Source organism: Apus apus, chromosome 4 (genome assembly GCF_020740795.1).
Source record: "Apus apus isolate bApuApu2 chromosome 4, bApuApu2.pri.cur, whole genome shotgun sequence".
Classification (NCBI taxonomy): Eukaryota; Metazoa; Chordata; class Aves; order Apodiformes; family Apodidae; genus Apus; species Apus apus.
In genome coordinates, this window is record NC_067285.1 from 82,591,616 (window position 1) to 82,617,651 (window position 26,036).

The window sequence follows — 26,036 nt, forward strand, 5'->3', positions numbered from 1 at the left end:
TGCTGCTCATGATCATAGGTATCTGTGGGCTCTGGTTTGTGTAACCTCTTAAGAGCCATCAGCCCAACTTAAGAAAGGTGCTTGTCATCTGAAGAACTGGAACCCTTCCATGCATTGTGTTAAAGATCACCGGATCAGTTCTTTGTGGCAAACAGGTGTTCCCTGAGCACCTGAACAGAGCTGGAGAACAGTGGTGGTGTGAAAATCCTTTCTCCCCAAATGAGCAAAAAAGTGTTTTTTCTCCTGATGGCTGTTTGTGTCTTTTCCTACTGAGGTATCGCACAGATCTGTGGAGAAATTCCTCACACATCTCTTGAGTGAGAAGAGCCAAGTGAGGGCAAGGAAATGGCAACATTCCCTGCGACTGCTCTGCCGCCACAAAGTACTTGCACGCAGCCTCTCCATGTGTCTGGTTTTCTGTTGTTTATTTTCCTGGCAGGAAGCTGCTTCTGGGGCCGTGGGACAGCTCCGCCTCCTGCTCTTGTGGCTCTGGTCCTAGCACCCTCCTCTCACTGCTGCTGCTGCAGTGGGTACAGGCATAGCTGGTACAAGCAGCTCCGCTTCCCCAGTAGAGATCAAGGCTCGGGGCAGAAGGCTGGGAGGCAGCGATGGAGCTCCTACAGGGATCCACCGGGGCACCGCAGCTGCTGAATTTGGGGGCTGGGGTTGTCGCTCTGTTGTTGACAGTTGTGGCCATGCGATCCCTGCCTTCCCTGATGGATTACTGGAGGCTATGGAGGGTGATGAAGCCGATTCCAGGTGTCAGCCCCTGCTATCCTGTGCTGGGAAATGCTCCACTCTTCGAGAAGGAAGGAGAAGGTAAAGGCAGCTTGTGCCATATCCCATCTGTGAGGTCTGTGGTGGGTGGGGCTTTGCTGGAGGAGCCAGCGCTGGTGAGCTGTTTGGGTGGTCAAGCTGGGGGGTGGGGGATGTTGTAGGGCGAGTCATGTGATTTAGGTCTCTCTGGGGCTGTGGGCGACCTGCAGAGGGGGAACTGTATGAGAAGTGGACAGTGGAGGGGAAAGGAGCTGCCTTAAATGCAGGGTTATTATCAGTCAAAGATTAGCTAGAGGGTCAGTCTGGCAGTGGCTTCCAGATGTTGTTGCTGGACTTGGCCCCATTTCCAGATATTAGTGAGGCAGAGCATGAGCACTGCGGAAAGCTTTTGGGAGAGGGGCGCGTGCTGCGCACTCTTGGCAGGAAGTGCTGTTTCACAAGGAAGAACTCTGTGTCCCTATGGCTATTAACTGCCGTCAAAACAATGCTTCTAGCTTGGGAAGAAAAAAACTGTAAACAATGATCTTCCCACAAGTGAGCACGTGCAAGGGATTTCAGCATGCTGAGTTGCAGGCTTGATTTTGGAATAAGCTGTGCCTTAGATTTTCATGTTAAGTACAAAAAAAACCCTTGCTGCAAGTTTACAGTACATCCCTCAGAGCAAACTTTTTTTTTTTGTGCTCACATTGCTCAATAATACCTTCTTTTTGCCAGGTGTTTGAGAGAGCACAAATGTGCTACATGTTCCCTTTCTGTTAGGTACTCAGCTTTGCAAGAGGACCACATTTATTTAGGAGTCTGTGGTGTGAAAGTGGCTCTGGTTGTGCTATCAGTCCTGGGTGTGTTTATGATGCCTGAGTATGCCAGTCCGCTCTGCGCACACGTGTTCCTGGCTCTGCTGCCAGGTGTGCTGTTAGGACAGAGTGCAGCTGGGTCATGGGAGTATGGTGAAGCCAAGGACGACTGCAGCCATGAGTGCGCACATTGCCCAGTGCTGACACATGCTGAAACGTGGTCCCTCTGTTCACAAGGGTACAAGCTCACATGTTTCCTTTGGATGCAACCCTGTATCTCAATATAGGTATGAGAGATCTTTGGTGGAAGCAAGGGCGGGCAGGTTTCCCTGAAGCTGACGTTGGGTAAACAGTAACTGGATCATAGTGAGGATGTATATTTAAGCCTGACAGAGAGAATTTATTTATTTATTTTCCTTTTCCTTTCCTTTCCCTTTCCTTTCCCTTTCCTTTCCCTTTCCTTTCCCTTTCCTTTCCCTTTCCTTTCCCTTTCCTTTCCCTTTCCTTTCCCTTTCCTTTCCCTTTCCTTTCCCTTTCCTTTCCCTTTCCTTTCCCTTTCCTTTCCCTTTCCTTTCCCTTTCCTTTCCCTTTCCTTTCCCTTTCCTTTCCCTTTCCTTTCCCTTTCCTTTCCCTTTCCTTTCCCTTTCCTTTCCCTTTCCTTTCCCTTTCCTTTCCCTTTCCTTTCCCTTTCCTTTCCCTTTCCTTTCCCTTTCCTTTCCCTTTCCTTTCCCTTTCCTCTCCTTTCCTTTTTACATTTTCTTAAATAAAATAGAATAGAAAAAAACCAAACAAACTAAAAAAAGCCTACATTGCTTCTCTCTCCAGAAAGCAATTTCATGGATGCTCTTATGTTCTTTGGAGTCTCATAATCTCTGTTGTTAGCAGGAGTCACATAGCCTCCATGCTTTGGTTAAGTCTATGCCCATCCATCTTTGTTCTTGTTTATTTATGTAAAATTAGTGAAGTTCATAGTTTATAATCCTTTTCATTAAAAATGTGACCAAAAATAAATCCAGTGTTTAGAAAAAAGGATAAGGTTTTATATTGTCTAATGGTGATTTTATTTATTGATACCAGGAGACAAATGCTGGAAAATCATGTTATTTTAATCATGGTGATGTTAGGAATAAAGTATTTTTAAAACACAAAAATAATCTGACTCTCTTAAGCCTTTTGGTTGAGGTGTCATTAGAGCTTTGCCTAAGACTAGGGAATGCTCTGTTTGGGTATCTGTTAGGAAACTAGGTGGGGTTTTTTTGTTTGTTTATTGTGTTATTTTTCCCTCAGATTTGGGGACCTTTGAATTTTCAACTCTGTGGAGCTGAAAATACAATTACTCCCTCCCTTGGAGTCATTTATTATCGAATCTGGTTTCTGAAAGGGCAGAATGAACCTGCTTGTCCTCTGTGATGAGAACTGGATATGTGAGCAAGGGAAGAGCAGTAGATGGTGATTAATTTAATTCAGTGAGGTCTTTTATACCATCTCCCATGTTTTCTGGATAGTTAAAGTGACAAGATGTGTACTGGGTAAGTGGATAATCATAGAAGCATTCCATCATCTATCCATCTAGTTACTTCCTCATAGAAGGCTATAAGGTTGGTCAAACATGACTTTCCCTTGGTAAAACCATGTTGACTGCTCTTAATGGCCCCTTCAACCTTGATATGCCTAGAGATAGTGCCAAGACAAGTTGTTCCATCACCTTTTGAGGGATGGAGGTGAGGCTGACTGGTATATAGTTACCCATAGATTCTCTTTTTCCACTTGAGTTTGCCCAGCAGTTTCTTGTTTAACCATGCAGGTCTTCTGGCTCCCTTACTTTATTTCCTACCCATTGGGATACTCTGATCCTGAGCTTGGGTGAAGTGGTCCTTGAATGTTGACCAACTATCTTGAGCCCCTTTACCTTCTAGTACCCTGTCCTATGGAACTTCTCTTAACAATTGATTGAAGAGGCCAAAGTTGGCCCTGTGGAAGTCCAGGGTTCTCGTCCTGCTAGGTATTCTATTCCTCCCACACAGGATCCCACACTCCTCCATCTCATGATCACTACAGCCAAGGCTGCCATTGACTGTCACTGCTTCAACCAGACCCTCCTTGTTGGTGATTACAAGATCCAGCAGCACTCCTCTCCTAGTTGGTTTGTCTGCCATTTGTATCAAGAAGTTATCATTGATGCATTGGAGGAACCTCCTGGACTGTGAAGGGCTGGCTGTGTAGGCCTTCCAGCAAATATCTGGGTAGTTAAAATCTCCCATGAGGACTAAGGCCTGTAGTTGTGAGGCTGCTTTCAGCTGCCTGTAGAAAGCCTCATCAGCTCCCTTGTCCTGATCAGGAGGTCTGTTATAGACCCCCACAACTGTATCACTCATGCCAGCCTGCCCCTTAATTTGTATCCACAGACTTTCTGCTTGCTCCTCATCGGCCCCTGGACAGAACTCAATACATTCTAGTTGCTCTCTCACAGAAAGAGCAACTCCACCACTTTTCTTTGCTGACCTGTCTTTCCTAAAAAGGACAAAGCCATCCATGACCACATTCCAGTCATGTGAGCTGTCCCACCATGTCTCTGTAATTGCCACCAGATCATAACCCTTAGAGCACACATAGACTTCTAACTCCTCCTGTTTATTCCCCACTCTGCATTCATTGGTATACAGGTATTTCAGGGAGCCAGCTGAGCATGCTGGTGGCATCCTTGGGAGGCCTCGCATTAGACCAGGTTACTCAAAACTTCATCCAGTCTCGTCTTGTATACTCCTAGAGTACACTTCCAGCTTCTCTGGGCAAACTCTTCCAGTGTCTCACCACCCTCACAGTCAATAATTTCTTCCTAATATCTAATCTAAATCTACCCTCTTTCAGCTTGAAACCATTCCCCCTTGTTCTATCACTACACTCACTTGTAAAAAGTCCCTCTGCAGCTTTCCTGTGTGGTTAGAGAACTGGCTGAATTGCTGAGCTCTCACTGGTATGAAGTCCAGCTGGCAGCTAGACAATAGTGTTATCTCTCAGGTGACCTGTGACTTAAATAATCCTAGGAATCTTTATGCCATTCAGAGATAGAGACATCTGAATTGCCAAATCCACAGTGGCTCCATAAGCGGTAACTTCAGTAAGGTCCTAAAAGGACAAGAGTTCAATCCTGGAGCAGCCAATTGTCAAAAGCCCCTGCCAGAACTGTAAACCATCACTGATGGTTAGGGCTTTAAGAGAGTGAGATGATATGAGTATGTTGGAGTAAGAAGTAATTTCTTTGCACACAATCACAGTATAAGGGCTCCAAAGATTTTCTTCAGGAGTCCAGCAATCAGAAAGTAGACATTTCAAGTCATACTGGTTCCTGTGCAGTGCTCTGCTATCACTGTGTATGTCATCACCTGTGTGTGCACCACAAATGTAGTACCTGCCAGTGAGGTCTTAGATGGGAAAAGGCTTGATGCTGTACTTGGAAAGTAAAGAAGCTTCTCGATTTAACATTTGGCTAGGGTCAGATATGCCAAAATGTAACCCAAATAAAGTTTGATTTTACTCTTATTGGTTACTACGCCATTGCAACACAGAAAGCTCATAATGCAGTGCTCCAAGACTGCTTCAATAAAACTGTATCTACAGCTAGAAGGGATTTCTCCAAGAGTGTAGCCATAAGAAATGCTCTTGCAGTACAGCTACTGGATAGGTGCAAAATATGCTGCTTGGTCATAGTAGCAAGATGAAACTACAATATAAACATAGTTACAGGGCATACAGTGAAAAACAGTTCATTACTGAACTCTTGCTTATTCAGCAAAAAACTCTTAAAAAAATTCTAATCTGCTTTTTTCATTCTAGGTTTTTTTAAACAACTACAAGTTTATGTTGAAGAGTTCAGGAGCTGGCCATTGTTCAAACTCTGGATAGGACCATTGCCTGTCCTGGTTTTGTATCACCCTGACAGTGTGGAGGTAAGTGTGTTTGTCTCCCATCTGTACTACTGTCATGCAAAGCAGTGTCCAACTGTTCGTTTCTGTTTCTTCAGTGTAATTTTTACAAAAAAGGGCTTGGACTGATTTTACTTGAGATTGTCCTCTGGCCCAGTGGTAAAGAAAGGCTGAAAGTGGAAGAATATAAAAAGCCTAGTCTTGGGAAAAAAAAAAATAATTAAAATATTGGAAACTGCCAGCAAATGAAAGCAGTAAGTCGCTATGCTTTATGCAAAGAAGCATCTTCTTTAGCTTTGTTTTCACGTGAGTGAAAGTTTCTACTCCCAAGATCAGAACAGACGAGCAGCAGAGCAGATGGGACCACTGAATAGGGGTAGAACATTATGAAGTGCAGGTTGCAGGGCTTGTGTCTGTATGACAGACTTCTGCATTAGAACTTAGTGGATCTGTATTGATGCCATGAAACGTAGTCATTAGTTTTGCTACTGACAGTGATTGTCCCTGAACTGGGAAGACAGAGTTGTTTCTTTATTGAAGTGTTTATTGAAGAGATGGTGGAACTTTTAAGTTTGGTTAAGGCTGGAAAACACTGGGTTTTCTTTGAGCTCTGCTTGTGACTTTGTAACACAGATTTTGCTTTTTCAGGAAGGCGAGTGGTAGTATTTTGTTGTTTCTCTGGAAGGGATATTTGCTGAAGGGTGTGAGGGTGTGAACTCAGTGTTCCCTGTGTACCAGCTTGCACTGAAATATTGTGCCTTTTACTAAGGCTTGGGGCATTTTTGTGAAGGAACTGAGGTTGTGTGAGGTAATCTCAGTTGAAGAAATCTCTCTTCATCTAACAAGTGATGTTTTTTCCTCTTATTTTTTTTTCCAACAGGTTATTCTGAACAGTTCAAAACATATAGAAAAATCATACCTGTACAAATTCCTGCATCCGTGGCTGGGTACTGGGCTTCTGACAAGGTATAGTGAAATGCAGGTGCATTGCTGTCTTTTTGAAATTTGCAGGGTATATGATAGGAAGAGAGTTTGTTGGCTGAAATGCTGTGTGTATCTCTGGACAGAGATGTAGATAATAGCTGTAGAAGTCTTATTTCTTCTGATGGCCTTGGTTCCTCTATAGCAGCTCATGTCCAATAAAAAATATTTTGGCATTTTCTGTTTCTTGGCACATTTGGCCATTGCTATTTTTTTGTCCAGAGCCTTGAATGAATGTGAGTATTAGCGTGTTGTATCCTATGGTAAGCGGTGTTACTTAGTCTGCAGTGCTGCACACTGGGTGTTTTGAATGTTGTGGTGTGTGTTGAGTGGTTGGACTGTGGCAGAACTGCTACTATGTACATTATTTGTCTTAGCTGGTGATGCTGCAAACCAGTAGAACTGGGCTTGAACAGGTGTTGCTTTGGGGTAGGATGGGAGAGTTTCTGCCCCATGTCCTTTATGAAATGGACGCTTGTAAGTGGTGAGCCTGGGTAAAAGCATAAGTCAGGAGTAAAGAGTGGGAGGAGCAGAGATACATGTGTCTGGTGTCCTCCAGTCTTGGGAGAGTCATAGAATGCTTGTTCTGGAGGCTGCAGGTATTAAAGAGTCAGAGCAAGGTGAGTGTAGAGTGGCTCTGGTGCCTTTGTGACTCTTCTGTGCTTTTGCAAGAAGGTGAAAGTCCCCACATTAGCAGTGGAGCTTTGTTGCCTATTTGGAAACCTTGTGAACTCCTCGTGCTTCGCGTTGGGACCGTGGTGTTATAAAAGCTATCTGCGATCTTGTGGTGTGGGAGGTGCTAGATTATGTGAGAGGATGAGGAATGCTTTTCATTCTGAGTTTCATGCATGGCCTTTAAGAAGGCAGTAGTCAGTAACGAAGTGCAGAGAGTTGAGGTCCATGAGCACTGGAAATGTTGTGTCCTCGTGGTTAGTCCTCTTCCTTGCTGGTTGTTTTGTACCAAGTATACTTTTAGAGGTGTTTTGACTTCCTTGTACTTGCAAAAACATGATGGAGGAGAAGGCTTCAGTCTATGCCAAATTAGGGCAGTAGTGGTAGATAGCAAGCAGATCAGCTGGCCTAAGGAGTGCCAGGTTGACTGGAGAAGTGGTGTGATGGCTTACCCTGTAAGCAGAGCTGCCAGTTGTGTGCCTGTGGGACATGTGGTTTAGAAAAAGAACAAGAGCTCCCAGGAAGCTGGTGTCACCCAGTATGGCTTCATGCCCTTTAACAGACATGTTAGAGGTGCTTGCCTGTCTCCGAGGAAGTACTTCGTAGCCAGACCTTGAGGCAGACATTTGCATAGTGGACCCTAGTTCTCTCCAATCCTTATTTCCTAGTCAGCGAATGAGGGTAATCACCAATGGTGATTCACAGAGACAGTGTGATGAATTGAGGCCTTAATGCTGAATAACTGGGTTGTCCTATAGCTTCTGCTTAATCCCTCTGGGCCTGTGCCTTGGGCAGTTTGAAGAGTCATGTACAACATTTCCACCTGTGAAGGTGAAGGTAAAGGAAACTTCCAAGCTGCAGTTTTTACTGAATGTTTCCTGTGATGGTGAGGGTTTTATTTTTGACTTGGAGTTTTTAACCCTTTCTTCCTGTTAAATTTTGCAGCACTGGAGACAAGTGGCGATCACGGAGAAAGATGATAACTCCCACGTTCCACTTCTCAATCTTAACTGACTTTTTAGAGGTTATGAATGAACAAGGAGGTATTTTGTTAGAGAAACTTGAGAAGCATGTTGACAAGGAACCATTTGATATCTTCCTGGACATCACTCTGTGTGCCCTTGATATAATCTGTGGTAAGTTCTCTTCAGTTACTGTGGTTGGGCTGTGAGTGACTCAGAGGCTCATGAGTACAGCTGTGCCAGAGCAATGTTGATGTCTAGTGTGCGAATGCATTTCCATCCTCCTAAGGCCACCCTTTTTCCTAGAGTGTCATGTGTGCTTCTGAGCAAGTGAGTTTGTAGGGTGGACCCAGCAGAGGTAGCAATCTGAAGTGAGGTTGTGTTGAGGAGCAGGGTTCCTGAGAATGGAAATGCAAAGCGAACTCACCACCTGGAAAGCGATGTGTGTATTCACCTGTTGAAGGGGCAGTGCAGTGACAGTCAGAAGCTGGGAGAAGTAGTAACTTTTTGTGTAAATGGACATGGCTTTTCACTTTGTACTTGTGAACTGTTAATTATTTCTTCCTTCTAGAAACAGCGATGGGCAAGAATGTGGGTGCTCAGGAAAATAAGGATTCTGAGTATGTTCGTGCTATCTACAGGTAATGGATGTTTTTCTTGGCCACTTTGTAGTTCAGCTAGGTTTATGCTTGCTGATGTCAGGAGGTCATCTGCTGTGAGCCAGGAGGGAGGGCTGGAGGGTCACAGATTGAGGTAAAAAGCCAAGAAGGCAGGACAAACTCCTACAGACTTTCATGCGTTTTCTGATATGAGTATACGCACTGGGAGGCTGAGTCTTTGAAGAGGTGTCAGCTGCCATTCCGTTAATCCATTGGTAGAGAAGGTTAAAAAAAAAATAAATGGAGCTGCAATATTTCTTATCAGCCTGACTGGCAGAATTAGGAGGGTGCAGCAGCATATTAAAGTTGAGGAACTGCTGCTCTGCAGTTCACAACAGTATTTACACCATTCACATTTCATGTGACTGTCCAGTGGATTAGGAAGAGGATGGTTTATATTCCTACCATACTGGTGTGTGAACCTAGATGAGATATAGCTGTTTGTGCTCATCCCTAGCCTTTCAGGGGGCCTGTTGACACAGGTGTGTTGCAAAAAATGGATGGAATTAGAGGGTATGATTGTCACTGGTTCCTTGACCTTTCTCAAAGTATATGGCAAGTGGGCCTAAAGTTGGTCTAAATGTAATAATTACTCCTCAAAGTCTTTTTCTGCAGCCAAAAGCATGTGCAAGAGCAGAATAGCAATGACAATCAACCCTTCCAAATGCATTCCACTTGTGTTTGAGCATACTGTAAGATGTTGTCTGGCACATATGCTATCTGGACAGTCAAGTAAGAATGTAATGCTTTCAGATGGCTGTTTGAGGTCTCAGGGCAGATAGTTTGAAACCCTGGCATGACTGATCTTTTCAGAATGTGTGTTACGTTTCAGCATGGTTAATACTTCACTCATGTGGAGTGGGACTGGACTGGATGACTTAATATGTCTGTTTCAGGAGGATTCCAACTGAATGAGAATATGCTCTCCCTCAGGGATCAATGCTTTAAGATATAAATCATGGTGATGCCGGGACAGATGACAGAAATTTTGAGGTGGTTTAAATGAGGAAGCAAATAAAAGAAGCCTTTCCTTCAGATGAATGGGTTTAAACTCATACAGTATATTAAGTTCTGCTTCATTGAGGGATGTGGAACTGTATTTTGGTTCTTGAAAGTGCACTGTAAATTTATTTTTTTTTCTTCAAGAAATGTTACACGATGTAATTGTTGTCCCCCTAGGATGGGTGATCTAATCCAACGGCGACAGATGAGCCCTTGGCTTTGGCCTGATCCTGTATTTAGGCTGTTCAAGGAAGGAAGAGAACATGAGAGGAGCCTCAAGATCCTTCATGATTTTACAGATACAGTATAGATTCTGTTGTTGTTTTTTTTTTTTTTTTCTTTAATGCTCCATTGTAGTTGTTGGAGCCAAGTTTTATACTCAGTAGAGAGCTTCCAAATAGGGATGAGGTTCAGCCCCCCAAATATGCATCTACGAAGAGGAGAATTATCTCTTTGTTGGAATGCCATGGAGTTTCCTAAAAAGACAACAGCTGACTCCTGTGTCAGGAGCTCTGTTGTCTTTAAGCAAGGAAGTATACTACTCTGGGGGAGTAACAGGACTTATTGGTCACTGACAATTGAAACAAACACCAGGCATTAACTGGACTGCCCCTAATGCTCCGTATCTGAATCACCTGCAACAGCACACTGCCATGTTTGTCTCAGTAAGCATGGGACTCTGCTTGTTAATGCTGCTTGGTCCAGCCCTCAGAAACTGAAGCCTGTATTCATTTTTCCCTATTCAGAGCAGAGCTGCTGAGATGAGCAAATGCATTCAGGTCCCCACATTAGCGGTAAAAAACTTTGACACAGAAACCATTAAGCATATGTCACTGATTTGTGGAGACAACACTGTTTTATGCCATGTTAGGCTTTGCAAGTAATGCCCCTTTCTCTCATCAAATAGTTCCCACAAGGTAATTGTGTCAATGCCCATGACAAAGGAAATAATCTGATTTTCACTAAGTATGATTACTCTGTATCATTGACTCTGTGTTGTTTTTAAGTAGTTAGTGTTTTGCTTCCTTTTATTGGGAATTGCAGCAGTGAGGCATGAGAGAGGCTCTTAAAGGGACCTAAGGTCTCATGCTGGGCTGGTGCATTAAATATAAGAAGTCTAATCTTAGAATATGACAAAGGAACAGTAGATAATAATGTCACCTAGTGTAGGTGCTGACAGAAAGCACTGAGACAGAAAGTGGTTCAGTTTGTGTTTCAGTATGTATATGTTCAGTGAGGGAAAAATGTGTGTATGAAAATGAATTTTTTTCCCATTTAGAGCTTCCTCTACTGAGAGCCATACCAGTTTATTGGAGAGTTCTGTTTTGCTGTTATGTAACGGTGGTGACAAGAAATCTGTGTCTGTCACTGGGCTGTGGTTTGACCTAAAAAAGGGAGGTTCAACCATTGCTCTCATACTGAAAGTTGGGAATCTTTAGCATAGTGGTTCCAGCTGTGCTCTGTGTCGTCCTGAGGCAGGGTTGTGTGGTGCTCTGGCTTCTCTTCAGTCTCCTGGGTTCCCCAGAGGTTTGAAATGTGATCCTTTCCTTAGTTATTGGGTAGAGTAGAGAAAATCTTATTGGTGATCAATGTGTTCAGGTTGTGGTGATATTTTTTAATTTGCTGTTGCTATTGTTGGCATTCAGTATTGGCTTGTGCCAGATATTCTGGATGTGTTTACACTTCTTTATGATCATCAAGTGGTTTGCATAGTTTGCCTATCTGTTTGCTTGATCACATAAGGGGTATTCAATGCATTCTATTGCTTGCAACAAGAGGGGTTGGTCGTATTTCACCTAGTAACACAAAAAGTCAACTAAAGTTCATATGCTAATGCTAACTAGATCATGTAGACTGCTACAGATGGATGTTTTTATTAAAATAAATTGGAGAAATGTGATGTAGACTGCACCTCTGCTGCATAACTGATCTAATGGTTCTAATCTCAGGTTATTGCAGAAAAAGCTGCAGAACTTGAAAAAAACAAGCAAACAAAATGTGATACTGACAGCAACTGTGAAGAAAGTGACTCCAAAAAGAGAAAAGCTTTCCTGGACATGCTGCTGTGCGCAACAGATGACGAGGGGAAAAAAATGAGCTACAGGGACATTCGTGAGGAAGTGGATACTTTCATGTTTGAGGTACCCAAGGAACATGTTGTTTTGTTGTCATAGAATCATAGAATCATAGGGGTTGGAAGGGACCTCGAAAGATCATCTAGTCCAACCCCCCCGCCAGAGCAGGGTCACCTAGAGTACATCACACAGGAAGGCGTCCAGGCGGGTTTTGAATGTCTCCAGCGAAGGAGACTCCACAACCTCTCTGGGCAGCCTGTTCCAGTGTTCTGTCACTCTCACAGTAAAAAAATTTTTTCTGATATTCACCTTAAATCTTCTATGCTCCAATTTGTATCCATTACTCCTTGTCCTATCACTGGTCATCACTGAAAAAAGCTTAACTCCATCTTCTTGACACTCACCCTTGACGTATTTGTAAACATTGATGAAGTCACCCCTCAGTCTCCTTTTCTCCAAACTAAAGAGACCCAGCTCCCTCAGCCTTTCCTCATAAGGGAGATGTTCCACTCCCTTAATCATCTTTGTGGCTCTGCGCTGGACGCTTTCAAGCACTTCCCTGTCCTTCCTGAACTGAGGGGCCCAGAACTGGACACAATACTCCAGATGCGGCCTCACCAATGCAGAATAGAGGGGCAGGAGAACCTCTCTTGACCTACTAACCACACCCTTTCTAATACACCCCAGGATGCCATTGGCCTTCTTGGCCACAAGGGCACATTGTTGTGTTTTGTTTGGGGTTTTTTGCTTATTTTTGTGGAGGTTCACCAATTGCAGGTAGTGACTAATCTTTTTCTTAGTTTGGGAGGTTGCTTTTAGGATTAAGGCAATTTAGCACTGGAAGCCTAAGAGGAAATCTGTAGGATAGAAACAGTTGCGTGGCCTGGCAAGATGTCGGGCAGTACACATGTAGCAGGCCCTGCCTGTGTGAGCAGGTTCTACTCATGAAAGCAAGTTATGGCTGATGTGGGCCTTGGGCTGTCAGCTCCTGTTGCAAACCTCATTAATGCTATAGGGAGCTCTGAATGATTTTAGTGTTTTGCCTGGCATTTGGTCAGGTCTCCTCACATTCTGTCCCTTGCCATGTTGGCTGTAACCTCCTAGTTCTGTCATCAGCTGTGCATTGGTGTAATGTCTTCCCACATCTAGTTCCCTGTCCAGTGAAGGATCTAAACAAGACTTCTACAAATTTTTCAAACACTCCATTAGATGGACCTTAATTCTATCCTAGAAGAGCTGAATTCAGAGTCATATTATTGCTGATGTAACCTGCACAAACTCTTTCATAGCTGGATTTTGAAGAGATGCAGAATCCTCAACTTCACAAGTGCTCCTTTTTCGTACCACAGTCCTTTGCTGGTCAACTGCTGCCTTTTCTGTTCCTCTCTTATTTTGGTGTGTGTTTTGGGGTTTTTGTGTGTTTTTTTGTTCATGGGGTTTTGTTTGTTTGTTTGTGTTTGGTTTTGTTGGGTTTTTGTTGGGGTTTGTTTGTTTGTTGGGGTTTTTTTTTATGATGCTGATGCCCTTCTTGTAGGAGACTAAGGCATATTCCCTCCTATGGTCAGTGTACTGTGTCCTATTACACCCTTTTTTTGATAGTTTTGTAAAGATTATGGATTGTATCTGTTATATTTCTGCTGTGGTAGTTGTTAACCCCCCAGATGTTATGTTGTTGCCTGAATGGTAACCAAAACCCTAAATATGCATCTGTTTCACTTTTTAGATACTGATAGTTCATGCAGCTTCTGGGAGGCAGAAAAAGGTTGTTTTCTTGAGTTATTTAAATACTTTTCCCTTTTGGTCAGTTTCTAGGTACCTGACACAATCGTGGGTCATCTTTCATCCTGCTAATGAGTTGGATAGAGTTCTTTGCTCTTGATTTTTATTTTTCTTGTGTTTGTGGGACTACTAGGTCCCACTTTCCGTACTACCTACACATCTAAGAATTGACAAAGCCTACCTATGCACAGGAATAATTTTGAAGTAAATGTCTTTTTAAATCTGCACCTCTAGGGCCATGATACAACAGCAGCTGCCATGAATTGGGTACTGTACTTACTTGGACATAATCCTGAAGCCCAGAAGAAGGTTCACATAGAACTGGATGAGGTGTTTGGTATGTTTCAATTCCCTCCTTCATTTAGGTTGTAGTGGTGGTTGCATTTATGAATGGGAATGCAGTACATTATAATCCTGGATATAGAAGGGGAGGTAGGAACATGGCTTGTGGCCCTTCTGGTGCTTTCATCAACTAGTGGTAAGTGGTACAGGTGCTGAAAGGTCTGTAGGAGAGCACAACCATTCCCCTTATTTGTTTTTTGGACAGGCAACAGTGAGCGTCCTGTTACAATGGACGATTTGAAGAAGCTTCGATACCTTGAGTGTGTTGTGAAAGAAGCCCTTCGGCTCTTCCCTTCTGTTCCCATGTTTGCCCGTACCTTGAGAGAGGATTGCTTCATTGGTAAGTAGCGTCCTGTGTCTGCCACTTCCTGTCCTGCAGGCATTTCCTCAGTGGAGATGTTTCCCAAGTAAAGGGCAGTTCCATTTCAGTTTTTACTGTGCTCTTGTGCATAGAAAGTCACTTACTTGCCCTTGTTTTGACCCTTTTCCCTTTGCCTTCTCTCTTTAGATGGATATCAGGTACCAAAAGGCACAAATGTTCTTGTCATAACTTATGCTCTGCATAGAGACCCTGAGATCTTCCCTGACCCGGAGGAGTTCAGACCTGAGCGATTCTTCCCTGAAAATTGCAAGGGAAGGCACCCGTATGCTTATGTGCCCTTCTCAGCTGGACCCAGGAACTGCATTGGTAGGTGGCTGAAGAGGAGACCCTTTTAAAGTGACAGTGTTGTTTTTGGTGTGGTAACTGTGGCAGCATTGAGTGTATCAAAAACTTAAGTCTTAACATGCTGGCTAGTCCTGTCTTGTCCTCCACCCAGCCCCCCACCCTTCCTCCAAATTCTGGGCACTGTCTCTTCTGCAAGCCTGGTGCTGGAGCTGCCACATTTTGTTTCTTGCCAAGGGTTTCCTTTCTTCTTGGGGAATGATGTCGATCACGCTCCTCAATGCCTGTGCAGTCTGGCAGCATGTTAAAGGGCTCCTGTGTTAGGACAGGAACACTTCCAAATGTGTGATGCTCACTGTCAGCAAGACAGAGCGAGAGAAGACAAATGTCCTGCACTTGTTTTGCTCTGGAAACATTTAATCTGTCAATCTCATGATCTCAATTGGGTGTCCCAAATGTGCATTCTGCAAGTGATGTATTCTTTTCCTCTTTTTGATACTGTTGTTGCTCTGGTGTTTTCACTGTCATCCTAGAACTTTTCAGCTCAGGTGCCACTGAGACACTTGACATTTTTCTGTGCTCAGAGTAGAGACCTTGTTTATATAACACATGAAAGGGCTGTTCCCTGCACTGATCTGAAGTGTAAATGAGAAACATTCAGCAGTTGTAAAATCATTCACAAGAACACTAAATAAAACTTCTTTTAGGGCTTTGCTTTTGTTTTGTTTTGTTTTGTTTTTTTTAATATATATATATTTAGGGGGTTGGTTGTGGGGGTTTTTTGTTTGTTTGGTTTGGTTTTGGGTTTTTTGGTATGTGGTTTTTGTTTGTTTGTTTTGTGTTTTTTTTCTTCCTTGGTTTGTTTTCCATTTGTCTCATAAGGGAATAGATGGCCCTCCCATAAGAACAGCAGGCTAGGTCTTCCTGTTTTCCAAAAAGGAATTTAATTTAGTATTACATTTCTAGCTATTTCCTGGGGGCACAGGAACATGTGCAGGTTCATTAATCCTGTGTACAACGTATTTATCATCACTATGCAGATGTCCATCTGTGCATATTATACAGAGAGGTTTACATAAAAAGTTTTGAGCATGGAGTTTTGTGTCCTTTTCCCCTTTTCAGTTTAGTTTGAGTGAACTGCTTGGATTTTGACTTGGTTTGGTTTCCCTCATAATTCGCTGTTCTTTCATTTCCTCCTTCACTTTTCCCTGAAATGTAAATTGAACTTTGCACTCTGTGCTACTAAATCATCAGTGTGTGTGATAACTTAGTGTTCACTAAAGGAGAGTCTGTCTGTAATTCTGCTGCAGTTGGATCTTTGCTCCTTTCTGCATATATGGAACAGTGGGATTTGTCTCCTTTCCAGTCCCTGTGCTGCATCTTCTCCTGTGCTGGTCTGACATCCGTTCCCCCTTGCCTAGTCCATCTAAGAGACATGACAAGGCTGTGTTTTGTAATAGTTCCATGTAAGGTGTTGAATGTTTCCTCTTTGATGTTTGAGTTCTGTGTACTATGGGAAGATGTGCTGTGGATTGTCTCAGGAAAACCAGAGTTGTCATGCAGAGAAAAGTTCTAGTTTCTGTACTATCCATATGACTTTGATTTTTCCCTAAAGCCAGTTCTATTACAGAATCACAGAATCTGTGAAAAGGCTGGGAAAGACCTTTGAGATCATCAAGTCCAGCCTATGACCTAACACCACCACATCAGCTAGACCCTTAACCCTAGACCATTTAATCTAGATGCTTACGCCTAGACCCTTAAACCTTGACCCTTAATGCTAGAGTCCTAACCCTGGACAGAATCATCCCAGAGGATCATCTAGTCCAACCATAACCTAAATCCCCCTACCATAACCTAATCTACCCGATCAGTGCTTAAATCATGCTTCTAAGTACTATATCTATGTTTCTCTTAAGTACTTCCAGGGACGGTGACTCCACCACCTCCCTGGACAGCCTGTTCCACTGTCTATTATTCTTTCAATAAATAAATTCTTTCTAATATCCAATCTAAACCTCCCCTGGCACAACTTTAGGCCATTTCCTCTGGTCCTTTCACCTGATGGAAGAGACCAACTCCTGCCTCCCTACAACCCCCTTTCAGGTAGTTGTAGAGAGCAATAAGGTCTTCCCTCACCCTCCCCTTCTCTAAGCTAAATAATCCCAGTTCCCTCAGCCTCTCCTCATAGTGCTTATTCTCCAGACCTTTCACCAGCTTGGTAGCTCTTCTCTGGACTCACTCCAGGAGCTCTACATCCTTCCTGAAGTGAGGGGCCCAGAACTGGACACAGTACTCAAGGTGTGGCCTCACCAGTGCTGAGTACAGGGGCACGATTACCTCTCTACTCCTGCTGGCTGCACTATTCCTAATGCAGACCAGGATGCTGTTGGCCTGCCTGGTCACCTGCTCTTGAAGCATACGCACAGTCTTTGCTGTCCTGTGTTTCTTGGGGTGTCACCGTGAACGTGCAAATGCAGCAACTGTTGATGCAACCTGACAATAACATCTTCCATCTTTTCTTTTTATTTTCTTTTTTTTTTTTTTCCCCTGCCCTGTGACTCGTAGGTCAGCGTTTTGCACAAATAGAGGAGAAAACTCTTCTAGCCCTCATCCTGCGACGCTTTTGGGTGGACTCATGTCACACGCGAGAAGAGCTTCATATAGCTGGAGAACTGATTCTCCGTCCAAATACGGGCATCTGGGTTAAGCTGAAGAGGAGACAGAACACTGAATCAGAATGAAAGGAAGTTCAAGATTTTATTGTTCAAAAAACATCCAAGCTATTTAGGCTGAGACATTATTTTTAAATGGCATATTTTGATGGCAGTCCAACAATCTATTGAAACTAAAGTTACTGATTGTTTCATCAGATGTTTTAATAGCTGTAAGTTGCTCTTCTGTTCTAGTACATATTCATCTTTGAAGTGCAAGTCTTTAAACACCAAATCTTAGTATCTTACCTACTCTGCTGAAAAAATTCTATTGCAACAGTGCAACAGTGGTGATGGCTGCACCTTTGAAGACAAAGCAGAAATCTGATTATTTCACTCCTCCTTTGTAAGCATTATCAGTAGTTCTTAAGTAGTGAGTGCTCTGAATTATTTTTTGGCAAAGCATACCATAAGGACTAATCTGTGTAATCATACCATAAACCAGATAGTGAGCAAATTACACACAGGATTTCATAATGACAGAAACACTGTATTACACATTTTGAGAATAAACTTCTATTATGCCTCAATATTGAGTGAAATTGTGTATGTAAATCTTACATGCCTGGGTGTAGGTAAATTACTGATGGATAATTATTTCTTATCATTAGTTCCTCTGAGGTGATCAGTTGACCAGATTTTACTGTTAGTTGAAGCTGAAACAATGAGCCAGTCTGCTCTTGCCTTCTAGGGTCCTGAAGGAAACAGAGAATTTCTTCCTAATTGACATTAAAGAGGAATTACAGTAATGGAGTGAAGTTCTTGTGAAAGTTCTCCTGTATTCACCTTCAGGATAGGTCAAAATTTTCAAGCCACACAGCTGGAGAACAGGCTCAGTGTGACTTTTGAAAGCACTGAAGAAGAAGCTGGTGCTAGACCAAGCTGAGGTCCTCTAGCTGTCCTTTACTCTCTGCCTCTGTGCTTTTGCACTTCTTTTGGCTGGTGTGTCCTACCCCAGTGTGACCCCTGACCTTTACAAGGAAGAATGGACACTTATAACCGCACCACTGTCTTTATCTGCTGATGTAGGAGTTACTCTTGCCACCATGGCTGGTGGTGGGGATTTTAGGTGTGCTGGCACCTTTAAGGTTGTCTGGGGCTGTGGAGGGGGACAGGATGAGGAGCTGGAGGTCAGATCTGATATGGCTAATGTAGACTGGCCCACCTCTAATGATCCAGGCTGGATCGATGGGCTGAGGCCAATGGCATGAAATTCAACAAAACCAAGTGCAGGGTCCTGCACTTTGGTCACAATAACCCCAGGCAGTGCTACAGACTGGGGGAAGAGTGGCTGGAGAGCAGCCTGGCAGAGAGGGACCTGGGAGTACTGGTTGACAACCGGTTGAACATGAGCCAGCAGTGTGCCCAGGTGGCCCAGAAGGCCAATAGCATCCTGGCTTGTATCAGGAATAGTGTGGCCAGCAGGAGTAGGGATGTAATTATCACCCTGTACACAGCACTGGTGAGGCCTCACCTCGAGTACTGTGTCCAATTCTGGGCCCCTCACTTCAAGAAGGATATTGAGGTGCTGGAGCAGGTCCAGAGGAGAGCAACAAAGCTGGTGAAAGGACTACATAGGGATAGGCTGTGGGAGCTGGATAGGCTGATGGAGCTGGGATTGTTTAGTCTGGAGAACAGGAGACTCGGGGAACCTTATCAACTACCTGAAGGGAGGTTGTAGTCAGGTGGGGGCTGGGCTCTTTTTACAGGCAACTAGGAACAAGACAAAGAGGGCATAGCCTGAAGCTGCTCCAGGGGAGGTTTAGGTTGTATATTAGGAAGTACTTCCTCAAGGAGAGAGTGATTAGACATTGTAATGGACTTCCCAGGGAAGTAGTGGAGGCACCATCCCTGGATGTGTTCCAGAAAAGGCTGGATGTGGCACTTAGTGCTGTGGTCTAGCCAATGTGTTGGTGTTGGTCATAGGCTGAACTTGGTGATCTTAAAGGTCTTTTCCAGCCTTGGTAATTCTGTGATTCTGTGATTAGTGTGCTACAGAGTAAGAAAGAAGTAATCTCTCCTTCCTGGATTTGTTGACTTCTACAGATTCTTTTTTTGTCTGTTTCCTTGTGCCCTTATAATAGCACTTTGGGGTTTAATGCCTGGGGTACTGCTATGCTTTGTAGAACATCAGAGTAGGGAGACAGTAATTCCTATGTTTTCCAAGTAAATTGGAGATTTCCTTGAAACTACTGAATTCTCTATGTTCTGATAAGCCTAGGTTTTACCATTTTCTGAGGATCTTCTAAAAATAATGGATTTAACTGCTTAGTTTCCATAAATGAAATTACAGACCTTCACAAATAGTTCACTGTAATTGCTACTTTTCTTTTGCCATCAGGAAAACAAAAGTGCAATGATAATATGGTTACATTTTTCAGTCTTCGTTTTCAAACACAGGCTTAATTGTTAGATAATAACAAGAATTTAAGTTTACAGGGCTGATTGTAAAAAAAATTTTCTCTATAATGAGGTAACTTTCAAGACTACCTTCTTACATTAATACACATAAAAAACAAATTACACGTTTTCCAAAGAGACTCTAAGGTAAGGAAATACATAATGCTTTTGGGTACTTGGTAGTGTGAGGTTTGCAGATATACAAGATTTGCATCCAAAATATGTTTTGTCAGGCCATTCGGTATGTAGTTGAAACCTGGAGAGGTGTACCTCGTGTTTTCTTAAACTATGTCTTTAAATTGGGAACTTTCAAGACAAGTGAAAGCTTCTGTGGGGTCTGTTAATTGAAATGAGTTTTTTTTAATTGAACAAGCTATAACAATTATCTCCAGAAGGAGGTAATTTTTGTGACATCAGTCTACAAAAAACAATATTTTTGCTTGTGCTTTATTTTTGTACAATGCTCTTCTCATAAAATGACATCCTAAGTATATTGTAGTTTCTTTACAATGTCTGATGGAAACAAGAAAAATAATTGAGAACTGGAAAAAATTATAATGAGGAACCTGTTATTAAAAGTGCCTGGGCTCAAATGCTGGCACAAAGTTACTGAAGGGGAAAACACCAATTTAACGACGCACATATCATATTTGCCAAGATGAGCACTGATGTAATCTCATAGTCTGTTCAAAGCTGTTCTGAGAGGCAATGACCTCTTGCCTTTTATTGTGAAAGCTGGTTCTGAAGCACTCTGTGTCTGCTAAGGAAATAAATATTGAGGAAATCAATACTGAAAGAGCAGCAACTTTCTTCCTGCAGAGTAGATGTTAGATACCTTGCGTTGTGTAGAGTGTGTGCTTTTATTAACCTACTTGTGTGTGTGTGTGTAGTTGTTGGTTGTGGTCAGTGACAATCCTTTGAGTTTGTTTGTTTGCTTTTGTTTTGTTTTGTGTTTTTTTTTGGGGGTTGTTTTTTTTTTTTTTACCCTGTAGGGTTTAGGAATGCAGTGCAGCTTTGACAGATTTCTTGGTAAAAGGACAATTAAATATTGTGTAATAAAAACTACATGTGTCATACTAGCTTTTTGTGACTATGTCCTGAGGGCTAGGTAACTGCTGATGGTATGAAAGTAGCAGCTGAACACTAAACTCAAATATTACTCCTGAGTAATGGTTTGTATAGGGTAATCTCAATGATGCTAATCAAGGGGTAGTGCTGGCTCTGTTTCTGTAGTGTGACTGCCTTGCTGTAAGAAGTTAATAAGCCTTGTCTCACATCAAGATCCCTTTTGTATGGTGACAGAGCACAACTTTTTACTGGGAAGACAAGAAGTAGAGTGTGTGAGTGTTTCTGGATTGTGGTTTACATCTATTACAAAGAAAAATGACCCCAAACCCTCTGTGTGACCTCTCAGGTGATGCTTCTTGAAAGTGTCTCCAGGGCTGCCTCAAAGGCACTAGAGGTTTGCAGCCACCTTGACACAAGCTGTGTTTTGGGCTTTGAAAGATGCATGTTTGGGACATGTGCCAGAGGTGGACTAACGGTGCTTACTAGTCATCTGCCTGCCTTCCTGAATTAAATCTTCATGCTTCAAAAGACAAACACTCATGTATAGATCTTGGTACACTGCTGCATACAGATCTTCTTGCCATGCATGGTCTTAACATTTCATCTCACTGATACTCCTCTTCCAGCAGGTAAAAAGACTCAGAGCTTTTGGAGACTCCTACCCCACTTTCTTTCCTAAAGTCATTATTGGTGCCACCCTCTGGCAAACCTCCCAGCAAAGCACTACCTCAGTTCATAGGTCATATTTAGAAGATGATCTTCATAGTTTGCATGGATTAAACACAAAAAACTCATTTCCTAAATAATAAAATGATAATAATAAAAATTATCTGAGATTCTTCTGAAAACAGGAGGTCTCCGCTAACTATAAATCCATCTTTTTGCTCAACAAATGGGTTTTTATGGTGCTGGACTGGAGTGTAGCTTGTGGAGATGGGAAGTGTTCATTGAAAATGCAAATTATTTTGTGCGAAGAGAGGCAGAGAGTCTGTCAGAAAAAACTGTATGCACAAACCTTCTGACCTGACTCCTGGCTAGTAGTTCAGGGACACATATAACTTGCTCAAGATTTGCTGTTAGACAATTTCCTGAGCCTTGCCAAGACACTGGAACCCTTTAGTATGTTGAAGCATTCTGTCTTCTCTAATGTCAACAGTAAGCAGCATCAGGTTTTCTAGCAGCAAGAAGCAAGGAGTTAGGTGACTCTTAATTTCTTAAAAAAAATCATACCTAGAAGAAAAAAAATATTCTAAAAAGCTGTCCTAGAAGACAAACCCAGTAGTGATTTATTTTTTTAATATTTGCAGCTGTCATATTTTTTCTATGATCCTGAATTTGGTCTGCAATGATTTCTTATTTGACATTTGATGTGCAGTTCGTTCTGGGCTGTATTTTTAGGAAGACTGTCATTGACTTGTAATTGCAGGGTATGGAACTACTGTGATACATTGATTTAAATACAGTATGCAATCCAGCACTTTCCACAAATCAGTAAATAAGTTATTCAAGCCATCTTTTTGCAGCCCTTTTGTGTGGAATCAAGTCAAACATGAGAAGTTTTTCGCCTAATGAGAAAGTGAATTCTTCATTCATGTTGTCATCTGAACTAAGTTGAAAAGGCTTCAGATTGTTAATTGTAAGAAGGAAAAATCAAGATTTAATTATTATAACTTACTTTAGCAGCATTTGCAAGCATTTAGCATTCTGTCCTTTGTCATAAACATAATTATAACCATGCACAATTAAAGATACACAAGAATGCTTCAGAATATTTGTTGTTTTTGTTTTCTTTTATACTGAAGCATTCAGAACCAGTTTAATTATATTATTATAGCATCCACATTGAAATGAAAGATGATATTGAAATGAGAACTTGTTCCTGTTTTCCTTGTGTATTCTTCCCTTCATTCCCTCAGAGTTGCTCTTCCCCTTGCTCTGCGTAATGACTGGTGGCTGTTTCATCACAACGGAGTAGATCCTCTCCCATGTTGAGACCACTTTTTTAGTAGGATTGCCATAAGAAATGTGGGATTTTGTTTTGGCAGGCAGAATTATACCTAAATCAGACTAAGTAGTGTCCAGTCATTAATTTCCTGAGGTGAAACCATTCAGTAATTCCTGCCACCTTTGCAGATGACTGAGATTTTGCCTAAATCACAGTGCAAATCAGCAGAAAGCAGTAAGAAGCTAGTAGGCAATGGCACTGCCAGGGAGATTTCGTCTTAAATTACTTACTGACAACTTAAACTGAGGAAGGTTTTTGCTTTTTTAAAATACCAAGTAAAAATGAAACGGTCAAAACAGAAGGGAACACCCCATTTATTTTTTTTTTCATATGATTAATCTAAATGTTGTACTTGTCAAAAAATGTTTCCATTTTATGAAAATGTTTTGATGAGTTCTTCTTCTAACCCTGCCGTCTGAATCACTAAATCTTAATTACAGCATTCTGATTTAGTTGCCAGAATTGATTGCTACATGTATACAATGAGGGAATTCAGACAGCAGTAACCTTATATGTGGAGCCTTTATGAGCCTGAGGGGTGTTAGATTGTTTTGTATTCTGTGCACTTTGAACTTCAGGTTCTTTTCGTAGTTTAAATAGTGTAGTCTCTTTGGATTCCAGTGCAGTTCAGTAAATGGACACCAGCTGAGAATTTTTCTCAGCCTAGTTTGTAATTTGTCCTGTAAGAAATGTCCTATTATATAATAAACCATAATTAATTCAGGAACATAAGAGTTCATAACACATTCTTTTCTTTGAATAGAAGTACAACTCAGTTGATTTTAGCAACAGTGCAGTGGTTCAAACGGGGGAGGGTTTGTCATGTGAGTAGCAGATCCACTGAAGGAAAATGCATGTGTTTTCCAAAGTGAACATGCTTGTTATGATTTCTTATGATTTTCCTTATTTCTTAGCTTTGCCATCAAATGCCCATACAGGTGGAGCTAAAACGATGTATGCTTTTGGAAGGACTGTGGTGCCTAAGTTTGAGAATTGCTGCCTTAAGAAAGTTTGTTTTGGGTTGTTTTTTTTCCCCACTAGTTGTCTTATGAAACAGATGGATGTAACAAAAAGATTCCCTTTCCTGAGAAAAATATCTAAAATAGAGATAATGGCTTATAGAAATTAAATCTTACTAAGGCTTCTGGTGAATGGGTGTGACTATTGCATGATGAGACAGATGATCTTGGTGAAATCTATGATTAATCTGCCCTAGGGTTTGTTTGGTTTTTTTGCCAGTTTGAACTGTAAACCTTATTTTTCCAAATGTGTGGTGTGAGAAGTTTTTTGGTTCTTTGGTTTGTTTTGTTTAATAAGACAGCAATGAACTGGAATAACACTGCCCATTATCTGAGCTGGAAAGCCCAGATGAGAAATAAAGAGTGAAGAAATTCAAAGTCCTTGCAGAGAAGGTGTAATCCCTTTGTACCATCAAGTGAAATGTGTGCGTACAGACACACACACATAAAATAAAATAAAAAAATATTTTAATTGAATACTAGTGGAGGCTGAGCAACAAAAAAAATTACAATTTCACCTTGTATTGTTTATAAATATTCAGGCACAGAATAGGTTTTGTGATTACATTCAGGATTATGAAAATTCTTTTATTTGAAGTAAAGGTCATCATTTTTCCAGAGGTATAAAATATTATAATAATTTTATAGATTATAAAAGAGTGAGTGAGTGACACACCTGTGGTTACACAGGAAGGCTTCCAAGATGTTTGCTGGAGGTGGTGTGGTATGCTTCCCAGAGCTGTACTCCCATGTTACCTCTACACACCATGGCTGATGGAAAATCTTGTCTTCTGAGCTGAAGGTCAGAGCTGTACAAGCATCTTAGTCTCAAAACACTTCATGTAGCAGTAATAAACTAGGAAAGTGTTTTGCATTAAAGCCTTCTAGCACTCTCCCTTGTTGCTATTGCACACTTAGAACAGAAGAGAGTACATAAAAATAAAAGCTGCTCTGCTTAAAACATGTGAGTCCTCTCCAACAAGCATGTAAGGGCAAAGCAAATGAATACACAGAAGAGTATGAAGACTTTTTTTCAGACAGTTCTTTCTCTTTATGGAGGAGGTGGAGACCTTGCTAGCCTGTAAGTCACGGAGAAGTCATTTTAATCATCACAAGGCTCAAAAAAGTCACAGTTGGGTGAAATGCTTTGATCTCTCTCTCTGCTTTTTTAGTAGAGCATATGTATCTTCTTTCCAGCATATTCAGTCTAAAAGAAAAGAGTAAAAAGAGTGGGAAGGAGGCAAGGCTTGCCCCTTCAGTAGTTTTGACATGAAACTAAACACCTTTTAAAAAAAAAAAAAATGAAAGGATTTTTCTAGTTTGAAATTTGTTTCACTTTGGTTACACATGTTAAAAAGAATTGTAAGAATCAAAATAAGCCATTGGACTAGATGATCTCTAGTGGTCCCTTCCAACTGCGACAATTCTGCTATTGAGATAAAATATAAATTGGTTTGACTTCTTGTTGCACTTACATTTAGTATATTTGCAAGCACATTTATATTTGATTGTGAGGATTTCTTTTGTTTTGTGGTTTTTTTACGGCTTCCAGGAAACTGAAGATGCTATTAGTTGCATCTAAAAACAAACTTGGGGTGTAGAGACTGCAATAGTAAAAGTACTTGGAAGATGATGCAGACAGGATCGTTTCTGCAGAGCATTAAAAAGGAGGAATAAGAACTTGAACTGATGTTGAAGAAAACAGAGCACAGAATACGGAGTTGAAGAATGTAGTTGTTCCTACTTGCCAAGGGAATGCCTCAAGAAAACGGTGTAATAGAAAGACAACAGGTAGTGATTCTCTCCTCAGTTACAGTAGTTTCATAGCGGTGTCATTTACGTTGGGTCTGAGTCACTAGTCTTACTGATTTCATGTAGATTTCCTTCCCACTGCAGCTCAGAATTTTCTCTTCAGAAAAACCTCATTTGCCATTTATGTAAGTTCTTGTGCTAGTAGCAGATACTCTGGTTGTTCTGAACCACAGATTCACCTTTTGTTTTCAAATGTCATCAAAAGGCAGATGCTCAGCTGGTGTAAAACCTGGACATTTATTTCAGTGTGGTCTGGATGGTGCATGCTCTGAAAATGTGGCCCAAGGTCAGTAACAATATTGACAGAAAGAGTACCCATTCAAAGTAAATATTAAAGATAAGTTAGCATTGCAGGCACAGTAATATTTAACACAAAGTGTTGGTTTTT

At 41.8% G+C, this 26,036-nt stretch overlaps 1 protein-coding gene across 1 annotated transcript; it reads left to right on the forward strand.

Moving 5' to 3' along the window:
- The first annotated feature begins 496 nt into the window (after window positions 1-496).
- Window positions 497-17,874, forward strand: LOC127383969 (cytochrome P450 4V2). Its single transcript, XM_051617779.1, has 11 exons — window positions 497-819; window positions 5,406-5,518; window positions 6,375-6,460; window positions 8,093-8,283; window positions 8,681-8,750; window positions 9,948-10,074; window positions 11,720-11,911; window positions 13,859-13,961; window positions 14,172-14,306; window positions 14,475-14,654; window positions 17,199-17,874. The coding sequence occupies exons 1-11, from the start codon at window positions 609-611 to the stop codon at window positions 17,372-17,374; spliced, it is 1,584 nt and encodes a 527-aa protein (XP_051473739.1). The 5' UTR covers window positions 497-608; the 3' UTR covers window positions 17,375-17,874.
- The last annotated feature ends 8,162 nt before the right edge of the window (window positions 17,875-26,036 follow it).

Coding starts and splice junctions, on each gene's coding strand:
- LOC127383969 (XM_051617779.1), top strand. CDS start 609: ATGGAGCTCCTACAGGGATCCACCGGGGCACCGCAGCTGCTGAATTTG. Junction 8,751..9,947: donor TATGTTCGTGCTATCTACAG/GTAATGGATGTT, acceptor TTGTCCCCCTAG/GATGGGTGATCTAATCCAAC. Junction 11,912..13,858: donor TGGATACTTTCATGTTTGAG/GTACCCAAGGAA, acceptor CTGCACCTCTAG/GGCCATGATACAACAGCAGC.